General features: G+C 38.6%; 1 protein-coding gene across 1 annotated transcript; it reads left to right on the forward strand.

The window, feature by feature from the left end:
- Positions 1–535: 535 nt before the first annotated feature.
- LOC146690336 (olfactory receptor 13C2-like) lies at positions 536–1,459 on the forward strand. The gene has a single exon (XM_085434926.1). It carries the CDS (start codon positions 536–538, stop codon positions 1,457–1,459), a length of 924 nt encoding a protein of 307 aa, XP_085291052.1.
- The last annotated feature ends 10,492 nt before the right edge of the window (positions 1,460–11,951 follow it).

Here is an 11,951-nt window from a genome sequence, read left to right on the forward strand (position 1 = left end):
TAATGAGTCAAATTTTGCAAATATAGCGGAGTAAAAGTACAGTTCTTCACAAATGTACTCAAGTAAAAGTAGAAAGTCTTGTACTTGTTTTTACACCTTGCAATGTTAAAGTTGGCCTCTGTGCCTTTCAGTGTTGGAAATACACTTTGTTGCACTGAGGTCTGCTTATTTTCAATATCTTGTACCTTTTTTTTTTTTTTTTACACCTTTTAATGTTAACTGCCACTCTTTGCCTCCATCCTAAATTCCACATTTCTCAAGTTGAACTAGTTTATTCTACTCCACTGTGTAAGATTTAAGATCTCAGCTAAAAAGAATTTGTGTTGAAGTCCTGCAGTGCTAAGCAAAAGAGAGTGAAAAGGGTGAGATGAACCTCCAATGTTCAGCTCCTTGGAGGCTTAATTTGTCTGATAAAAACCTTCCACACACTGTAACTGCTCACTGTTTGCGTGATGGTGCATTTTTCAGTATTTTCCATTTATCCACCTTGTGCAATTTGTTTAATGAAACATTTTGTAGTTTTAAAAAAACATCAATGGATGAAGAATTAAATGTTACCTATATAACTTTTGATGGACATGTGGAAATTAACAAATACAGATATGTTTATTTTTTTATTATGTTCACATTATATATTCTAATAACTTGCAGTAACTCTATTATTATATACCTCATTTTGATCCACAAAAATCTCCACAAACCTATGTACACTTTTATTGCAGCATTGCTACTGAATGTTGTTATTTACAGCACAACTGTTTACCCAAAACTCCTGATTGACTTTTTATCTGAAAAACAAATCATATCATATTCAGCATGTGTCTTTCAGTTTTTCATAATTTATTCTCTAGGTTGTTCTGAGTTTTTTCTCTTGGCAGCCATGGCCTATGACAGATATGTGGCTATATGTAAACCTCTACAATATCCAACCATCATGAGAAAAAGCACTGTGAGTATTTTCCTGGTCATAGCTTGGCTTGTACCTGCTTCTAATATTGCCGTCCAAGCAATAGGAATGGCTAAAAGTAAACTGTGTTCCTTTCATTTAAAATCAATATTTTGTAACAATACAATTTACACTCTTCAGTGTGTAAAATCAAGGTTAGTTACTGTATTTGGAATTGTTAGTTATTTAGATCTCGTAGTATTTCCTATACTTTTTATAGTTTTCACATATACAAAAATATTTATAGTCACTTATCGCAGCTGTAAAGAAATTAAGAAAAAAGCTGCAGAGACCTGTTTACCCCACATGTTAGTTTTAATTACTTTTTCCTGTTTAGGTATCTATGATGTAATCATGGCTCGAATGGAAACAGATTTTCCAAAAACTGCACGCTTAATAATGACATTACAACTAGCTTTGTATCAACCTTTATTTAATCCATTCATATATGGGCTTAAAATGAAGGAAATTTCTAAACATCTAAAAAGCTTGTTTTGTCCACCACTGTTATAAATTTAATTTGTAGAATTTAAACCTGTTAATAGCTGATAACATTTTTCTGGGTGCATGTTTATTGTAAATATGCCATAGTCTGTTTTACGATCATACTACTTATTTTTTTTTATAATTTTTTTTTATATACTTACATAAACGCTAGAGTGGAAACTTTACTAAAAATTATATCCATGCTGGCAGGTACTATGTTAGATCTTCAAGAAAATTTTCTTCATTAGTTAATCGTATATATTGTTAATTGTTATATATAATTCAAAGTAAATGAGTAAAATGTTTGGCGTTTTCAGCTCTCCGTTCTCGTGAAAAAAAGGCTTTCCAGATTCATTTTAGACTTATAACCCTAAGTAGGCAAAATGAGGAAAAGCATTTTTTATTTGACTACAAATTGTACAAGTTACAAATTTGGCATTTAACACTCACACCCAACACTTCAGACAGTTAGGATCAACAGTTAATTTAGATAAACTTGTATTATTTTTGACTGACAGTCAACAGAGGCCACAAGCATGTTTGAAATCAGAACCTTGATGCTATGACAGTGTTTACAATACACCAGTGCTACACTTGTAGAACAGGGAAATGCAGAAAGGAGTTAACTTGGTTGCAGTTTATAGGTTTGTTTTGCATGTGTGTTGTGAATGGAGACTAAATAAGTAGTGAAGAAAAATATATTAAGAGGTTTATACATTCTCATCTAAATGCTTGAAAAATGATATCTGCAGGCAAGAGACAGTACATCTGAATAACCATTTATCAAGCAGTAGGGTCTGATTTCTTTACATACTTTTTAGCTTGATTTCTTTCTCAAAATGAGAAAATGTATCACCACTGACTGAGATACACTACCAAGTGGCCGTAACAGTGTATAGCAGTGGCATGTGATGACTTTTAAAGAAAGGCCAGCAAAAACAACTTGAGTGTGTTATGGTTTGAGGTTGAGTCTTTCGCAAAAGCTGCTGTCCTGACTCATGAGAGTGCTTTTTTTTTTTTTTTTTTTTTAAGTATTCAAGTCTTTCACTTTCTGAAGGTATTATCTCACTGACTGGCACTGTGGTGGACCAAGTTCCCATCACTATTTTAAGAGATACCTATGACACAATGTGGTGCAGTGCCTTTTCTGACCAGATTTCCTATGGTTCAGATTTGTTGGTGTGGGAAATAAAATAGTGCCACTGATACCAATCGTTTGTGTTTGGCTATAGAGTGCAGCTTATTAAAGCTCTCCAATGCAACTATGATTACCTGTTTGTCTGCTGTCCAGAAAAAAATCCATGTGACCCAGCCACATCATACATATTCCTCAGAATCTGGAATAGAGTGTGATGTGGACACTCAGGTGGTGGTGCTAAAAGATTACCGTCTTCAGGTTTTGCCTGTGATCACCATCTGCCTGGCTATTTAGGAATTAGGTAAACTTATGAGAGAGTGCTCTACTATTTTTAATTTACACAAGTCATGTCAGAGCTGGCTATTAAGCAGTGAGTGTTCAGTGCGTATCACCCACAAGGTCAGGATGTGATAAAGAGATTCCACAAGACTTTGAAATCTATACATCGCAAATATAGTGTCGAGTCTAAAGCAGAGTGAGATAAGGGTCTGTCATTGTTGGGTTTTAGCCCAGCTGAGGTTGGTTTTGGACACACTGTGTGTGGGCTACTGAAGATGCTGCTGGAGCGTTGCTTGTAGAACATAATGTGTTAGACTGTATAAATTAATTTAGGGAAAGGCTGTACACTGCGTGTGAGCTAGCACATAGTTTCCTCTCTGATGCACAGTCTAAAATGAAGGAAACTTATAAGTTTTTCAGGCAGGAGAATGTGTTCTAGTTCTCCTCCCCATGGTTGGTTTTAGTCGTTGTTTGTGTGATTCTTAACGAGGTAAAGAGTCAATTCAGTGACACCTATTACCTGAATAAAACAGCTAATAGGAAGAAAATTTAGAATGTGATTGGCATATCAATGTTGAAGAAATATGTTGATTATGGAAAGAGTCAAATCAATACACCTGTGACTCAGGCTCCATGTGACTGTGGTGTCTGTGTGAGTATGACATATATATATATATATATATATATATATATATATATATATATATATATATATATATATATATATTGTAAGACCCCGAGACTCATTTATCCTATTTAGATAAGCTAGTCATGCTTGCTTTTTGGTGACAAATCCACAGTTCTCAAGCATGACATACATGTTGGTGACCATCAGCCCATTAAACAGCATGCCTACTTTTTAATCTACTGAAGTATTCATACTTTACACATACACAAAAATGTTCTTCATGTCTTATCGAAGTTGTAAAGAAATTAGGAAGAAAGCTGCAGAGACCTCTTTACCCCACCTTACAGTTTTAATTAGCTTTTCCTGTTTAAGTTGCTATGATGTCGTTATAGCCCGAGTGGAATCAGATTTTCCAAAAACTGCACGCTTAATAATGACATTACAACTAGCTTTGTATCATCCTTTGTTTAATCCATTTGTATATGGGCTTAAAATGAAGAATTTTTTAAACACCTGAAAAGGTTGTGTTAGAGTGAATTGTTAAATGTTGTCATTTTATGCTTGCCAACTCTGATGAAAGGAATTCCACTGTCCTTCTCCCCAAATTCTTGAGGTTCTGGATGGGGGCTGTAATGTTTTATTGCAGATACATTCTATCTGGAAGATCTGTTTCTTGTGATGTTGCTCCTGCTTTTATGACCCTTTGGTCAGCAGGAGGTAACACACACACATTCTTACACACACACACATACACATTCTCACATAACACGCACATACACATTCTTACAGAAGTTCACACATATACATACAATGCCTTGTCTTAGAACCAAGTGGGCGTGGCTTTGCTGTGATGTGTTTTGTGTGAACTGTCTCTCAATAAAAGGCAGCAAGAGGAGGTCAGATTTGGGGTCATTTCCGTGGTGGACACAGACGGGGCCTCCCTTGCGCAAATAATGGATCGATCGACTGTCTTGTTTTCTTCATGATGAATAAGTCTCTAGAATTAGCGGGGCTTGTGGAAACACAGACCCAACATTTATTTGGTCCTCTGAGCCGGAGCCTAACATATTGAACTGTCGCGGTTCGAATTTTGAGGAAGAGACATACGACTGAAAGTCCATAGTGGGTCAACACAAATTATTTTATTAAAACACATATACAGTGGGGAAAAAAAGTATTTAGTCAGCCACCGATTGTGCAAGTTCCCCCACTTAAAATGATGACAGAGGTCAGTAATTTGCACCAGAGGTACACTTCAACTGTGAGAGACAGAATGTGAAAAAAAAATCCATGAATTCACATGGTAGGATTTGTAAAGAATTTATTCGTAAATCAGGGTGGAAAATAAGTATTTGGTCACCTCAAACAAGGAAAATCTCTGGCCCTCACAGACCTGTAACGTCTTCTGTAAGAAGCTTTTCTGTCCCCCACTCGTTACCTGTATGAATGGCACCTGTTTGAACTCATCATCTGTATAAAAGACACCTGTCCACAGCCTCAAACAGTCAGACTCCAAACTCCGCCATGGCCAAGACCAAAGAGCTGTCGAAGGACACCAGGAAAAGTATTGTAGACCTGCACCAGACTGGGAAGAGTGAATCTACAATAGGCAAGCAGCTTGGTGTGAAAAAATCAACTGTGGGAGCAATCATCAGAAAATGGAAGACATACAAGACCACTGATAATCTCCCTCGATCTGGGGCTCCACGCAAGATCTCATCCCGTGGGGTCAAAATGATCATGAGAACGGTGAGCAAAGATCCCAGAACCACACGGGGGGACCTGGTGAATGACCTGCAGAGAGCTGGGACCAAAGTAACAAAGGTCACCATCAGTAACACACTACAACGGCAGGGAATCAAATCCCGCAGTGCCAGACGTGTTCCGCTGCTGAAGCCAGTGCATGTCCAGGCCCGTCTGAAGTTTGCCAGAGAGCACATGGATGATACAGCAGAGGATTGGGAGAATGTCATGTGGTCAGATGAAACCAAAGTAGAACTTTTTGGTATAAACTCAACTCGTCGTGTTTGGAGGAAGAAGAATACTGAGTTGCATCCCAAGAACACCATACCTACTGTGAAGCATGGGGGTGGAAACATCATGCTATGGGGCTGTTTTTCTGCCAAGGGGACAGGACGACTGATCCGTGTTAAGGACAGAATGAATGGGGCCATGTATCGTGAGATTTTGAGCCAAAACCTCCTTCCATCAGTGAGAACTTTGAAGATGAAACGAGGCTGGGTCTTCCAACATGACAATGATCCAAAACACACCGCCCAGGCAACAAAGGAGTGGCTCCGTAAGAAGCATTTGAAAGTCCTGGAGTGGCCTAGCCAGTCTCCAGACCTCAACCCCATAGAAAATCTGTGGCGGGAGTTGAAAGTCCGTGTTGCTCGGCGACAGGCCCAAAACATCACTGCTCTCGAGAAGATCTGCATGGAGGAATGGGCCAAAATACCAGCTACTGTGTGTGCAAACCTGGTAAAGACCTATAGTAAACATTTGACCTCTGTTATTGCCAACAAAGGTTATGTTACAAAGTATTGAGTTGTATTTTTGTTATTGACCAAATACTTATTTTCCACCCTGATTTACGAATAAATTCTTTACAAATCCTACCATGTGGATTCATGGATTTTTTTTTCACATTCTGTCTCTCACAGTTGAAGTGTACCTCTGGTGCAAATTACTGACCTCTGTCATCATTTTAGGTGGGGGAACTTGCACAATCGGTGGCTGACTAAATACTTTTTTGCCCCACTGTATGTGGCGAAGATAGGCTCTGCAAAACATCAAGCTCCATCTCCCCCCTTACAATAGGTGGGTGTAATATTTATTCTTATGATGACCAGTAACTCACGTCACTAAAACAGAACAGTTCCTCTTTTAGTTCCTCCACCGCCTCCCAGATGCATCCTGTTATTACACTTTTCTAGACTTAGACAACCCTTGCCATCAGTTTACCCAGACAGGCTATGTGTCTGTGTCGTTAATCTAAGTGCATGACCCCCCTCTACATCATCTGTTACCAGGCAAACATCCATAGCAGCCTGCTGAATGCACACAGGCAACATGTAGTAAATTTATACTGTAAACATGTAGGCAACCTTTCAATAGCTGAACTTTGCTCCATTGATCGGCCAGACATCGCGCTGCCCGTAGCTTCAAACCATTAATTAACTTAACCGAGCTTCAACCCTTTAATTATGCAATATGCGTATAACATGATTACATTTGCACCTGCAATAAAAGATTATTATGTGCTTATGCTAACACCTGAAATACAGACTTTAATATAACATCATCAGTTTCAATAAATGTGTCAATGAAATGATAATAATGATAAATCATAAATGATGCAACAGTAATAATAAGGATTATGGATGTAACATAGATTATGAAAGTAAAATAATATTTCATCTCGACAGCATCCACCGAGGAGAGGGAGAGTACGCCACCGCAGTCTGCTAGCAGCCATCGTCTGGGATGATTGACCAAAGCCCTGGTACTTTGCTTTGTTACCAGGCCGGAAAGTTTGCGCCTGAACTCCCCTCGGGGTGGATGGCGATTGACGGGATCAGAAGGCCTTAGAGAGCGGCTACGTGCCCGTGCGTTAAAGCAGGTACGTGAGTGCGCAAGCTGTGCGTGTAGACGCAAGCTGCCTGGTTTCTCCGCCAGTGTTTTTGTTTTATTCTTTTTGATTTATTTAAGGAGGGTTAAGTCGGTTTCTCCACCGAATAGGAGGGTAAGGACGGTTTCTCTACCGAAAGGAAGTTCATACATATACATACAATGCCTTGTCTTAGAACCATGTGGGCGTGGCTTTGCTGTGATGTGTTTTATGTGAACTGCCTCTTAATAAAAGGCAGCAAGAGGAGGTCAGATTTGGGGTCATTAGCGGGTCTCTAGAATTAGTGGGACTTGTGGAAACACAGACCCAACAGGTTGTTTTCTCCATCCCCAAAAATTTGATGCATTGATTCTAAATTGTTAAGATTCTTAAGCTATTTTAAAAATAGTTTTATTAAATATTAAAGTCCTGAACTTGATTTATTCTCCATTTTTTGCATCATTGTTATAAATTTAATCTGCAGAATTTAAACCTTTTTTTTAACCTGTTTTTTGATCATGATTTTTCTGTTACATGTTTATTGTAACATAAATGTGTTATGCTTTATATTTTGAATTACAGGAACTCAAGAGTGAAAAATCTACTAACTCCAGTAGTATAAATTAAACTGACAGGTATTATGTTAAATCTCCAAGAGAATTTTCTGTATCAGTTAACTGTATACAGCAATATTCTTACTGTAACTCAAACTAAATAAGCAATGTGTGGCGTTTCAAGATGTTTTAGTGGAGAAAATATTCTACCACAAAATAAGAACTTTTTTATGTTTGATGACACAATTTACAAATAACAAAAGTTATTTCTTCATGGTACTTTCAGTGTTTTTACCTGCTATTTAGCAATCAATAGTTTCAGCATCTGTAGAGCACAAACAGTTTGCTGCAGGTTTACTTGGATTTAAGATTCCTTATAAGTTAAGAGCATTAGCAGAGGCGGAGGCAGACATTTGTTACACCCGGGGCTTAGCCCTAAAGGGTAGTATGCATGTGGGATTGGGGTAGAAATGACTGAAAGAGTTATAGGCTCTGTTTTGAGTTTTGTTCAAAAAAGAATGACTTCATGTAGGGAAAAATATATATCAAGTATGCAGGACAACTTAAACTAGTTTTTTAATTAAGCAGCAAGGCAGAACAAAGTCGGGGCTGTATCAAGACACAAAGACTAAACCCCAATTCAACCAGACCCAGAACTGATCCGGAGTTAAAACAGAACTACAACAGTTCAAAATCAGGACTACTCAGGACTTAACCAAAACAGAACCAGAATCAGAACTAGATGACAGTAGCACTAAAAATCATCATAGACCTGCACTACACTTATTTTTTAATTCTACCAAAGTACACTATTTAGATTGAGAAAAGTTTATATAATTATTTAGCCTTGTTGTGCAAACAAGCCTGCATAACTTAATAAATATAGAATTTGAAAAATAACAAACCTAAAAAGAAACACTAGGTACGAGATACATGAATACCTATGATACGGTGATACTTTTGGTAAACGACCATTTGACTAACGTGTGTGTCACCTGCTCTTGTTCCCTCTCTGTTCTGTCCTCATTCTCCTCTCTCTCCCTCTCTGTTCCTCTCTCTCCCTCTTAGTGCTGACAATCTAGCCAAACAACAACATCATCAAATATACAGTTGAAACCAGATACACAAACACTTTTTAATTGTAACATCAAATCAGACTAAATGTTTATTTATTTTTTTAGGTTGATAAATATAAAAAAACATATTTGTTAACTTTAAGAGTAAAGAGAGAAACTATCTATATTTATGTCAGTTTTGGCCGGCGGTCATAGGTTCTGTCCAATAATATGACGCGAGACTGGAGTAAAAGACATCCATGGATTGGCACTTTATTAAAGAAGGAGCATGATAACAGCACAAAACACTAACCACAACTAAACAAAATGGCTTCGTTTTATACTCTACCTTTTCAGGTGAGTATCCGGAATAGCCCAAGTATGGGGGTTAACTAATCAACATGAAACATAACCCTCCACCCAAACAAACATACCATAACATTAAAGCACATCACAAACATATACATATTTCCAACACATACTATAAACAAACCAATAACATAAGCTTCACTCATTTCTATCTAAATTAAAACCCTCTTTAACCACACTCCCTAACCTGGCACACTGGTCTGCTCCAAGAGCTCTTAAACAGGTGATTGAGCCGCGTTCACTCTTTTGCTCCACATCCTGCAAGAAGCAACCAGGACAGGTGAGTACCTTTACAAGTTCTCATTTCACATATGTTTAGGTTATTGATAAATGATTAACTGCAAGCAGCTCTAACTTTGGCTCTTCTCCGACACAGGTAGGACGGCCAGTCCCACTGTCTCTTTTCTGTTACAAGCTGTCAATTTAATCGTATGTCAAATAACCTAATAAAAGACTCCATAAGAACTAATGTGTTTTCTTTATTACCGCATTTTAAATTCCCAATCCAACAATTTATTATTAACAATACCAACCAGGTAATGGAACCCCTGGTCTCCATTACAATTTATTAATTGTACATGGCACCAAATTGTATTCAAAATTGAGCCACACTTATGGAGCTCCACAGTTCTTTTCCTGGTGTTTTGGTTAATATCTCTTGATTTTCCCATGTCAAAGAAACAGGCTCAGTGTTTTGCCTTATATGCATCCACAGGTGTGCCACCAATTTACTCACATGGACTCTACTAACCTATCAGAAGCTTCTTCAGCTCAGAACGTGTCAATGGAAAATTGTACTTAGTAGTCAGTATAAGCTTTTAACGATATAAGTTTACATGTGATAGAATACTGCATGATGACCTCTTTATTACTTAGAACTGATTGTTCTTTATAAAACTTGTTCTGATATTTTTAATCTGAATCTTTCCACAGTGATAGTAAGAAGCTGAACAAGCAGTTCTGACCTCTTACCAGGAAAAAGAGCTGCTCCCCACATTCCAACCCACACACACACACACACACACACCTACCAACATTCCACTGTACAAATGTATTCATTATTGTATTACTTTTCTTGTGTATAAATAAAGACAAGTGCAAGAACAGAGCGCTGATTACAGGGCCCCCACTCACGTGTGAGCGCTCTGTGACCGCCCTTGCAAGTAAAATCTGCAGCGTGTGTGTGTGTGTCTTCACTCTTAGACTCAGCTGAAGAAGTGTCTTTTAGAATAAATCTCTTGACAGAAAGGAATCGTCTGGAGTGTTCTTATTAATTAACAATAAACTTAGTATATGTATATGTACTCCTAAATTTGATGAAAGTGATAAAAAATAGACAGCTGTCTCTCTTTATTCTGACATTTAACTAATTCAAAAGATATTTCAATATTTATTTATCCAAAACAAAACAAGTTTACTCTAAATTGATGTTGTACAGTAAAAAAATGCTCTTGTGTTTTCCATAAAGTGTATGTAAATATCTGGTTTCAACTGTGAATATCCTGCTGTGTATTGAAATTCCTCTTGTTTTGCATAGAAATATAGTGAACAACATACAAAGCATAATGTATAAAATAACATCTACCTGAGTGTTTTCTTTGAAAGAAGCCCCTTATGTCATTCTTGTATATCAGTACATTACTGAAACCGATTTATTTAGCTGTGGAGGGTAACAACTGAAAATATGAAATAAACAGACATGTAAGCTAAGACTCTCTAAAGAAACAGCATTGTTGTTGTTCAGCTTTTCATTTCGCCATTTGTTGATTAACTTGAAGAACAAGTAACGTAATATGGGTAATCAGTTTGATATCAATCTTTCATGATACACCGTCATATTTACATTATTTGTACAGTATGAATGATTTGCTTTGGTACCTGGTCAAACTTCAGTTCTCTGTCTGCCTGTCTCCACTTCTCCAACAGCAAACTCACAGGCAGCAGCTCCCCTCGCTCAGTCACTTAGCGTCTGAGCTCGGATCATACCAATATTAGGGGGGATTTACGCACAGTCGTAAATTCCCAGTGTGCAGCTTATCCGGGGGAACACCAAGGCGTTCCCAGAGAAGCCCATAATCTCTCCAGCGTGTCCTGGGTCTGCCCTGGGGCCTCCTCCCAGTGGGACATGCCTGGAACACCTCACCCAGGAGGCGCCCAGGGGGCATCCTTGTCAGATGTCCGAACCACTTCAGCTGGCTCCTTTCGATGTGGAGCAGCAGCGGCTCTACTCTGAGCCCCTCCCGGATGGCCGAACTTCTCACCCTATCTCTAAGGGAGAGGCCAGTCACCCTTCGGAGGAAGCTCATTTCTGCCACTTGTAGCCGCGATCTCGTTCTTTCGGTCACTACCCACAGCTCGTGGCCATAGCTGAGCGTAGGGACGTATATCGACCGGTAAATTGAGCGCTTTGAGTACTCCGGGAGAGTAGAAAAGTGCTATATAAGAATCAGTCCGTCAGTCCATTTAAATTGAGAGCTTCGCTTTTACACTCAGCTCCCTCTTCACCACGACAAACCGGTGCAGCGTCTGCATTACTGCAGCTGCAGCCCCAATCCGTCTGTCGATCTCCGGCTCCCTTCTCCCATCACTCGCGAACAAGACCCCGAGATACTAGAACCAACAGAACCACATCATCCGTAAAAATCAGATATGAGATTCCACCAAGGCCAACAAAGCGAAAGCCCTCTGCCACTTGGCCAGGGCTCTAGAGTGTGGCCAATTTGGTCGCAAATGCGACCAAATTTTTCAGTGGTGCGACTAAAAAAAAATATTTGGTTGCACCTGTGCGACCAACTGTTCGGGTAGCAAAAAAAAAAAAAAAGAATCTGCAACCTTCCCTGTGCTCAACAACAGACACACATTTTGCCCCTATCGTGGACTAAACCA

The sequence above is a fragment of the Copadichromis virginalis genome, linkage group LG16, assembly GCF_057382275.1.
Source record: "Copadichromis virginalis isolate Kocher_CV1m ecotype Utaka linkage group LG16, C_Virginalis_male_GT1.1, whole genome shotgun sequence".
Taxonomy (NCBI): domain Eukaryota; kingdom Metazoa; phylum Chordata; class Actinopteri; order Cichliformes; family Cichlidae; genus Copadichromis; species Copadichromis virginalis.

Bases quoted from the DNA above. Each gene is read 5' to 3' on its own strand.
- LOC146690336 (XM_085434926.1), top strand. From the start codon at position 536: ATGGATGAAGAATTAAATGTTACCTATATAACTTTTGATGGACATGTG.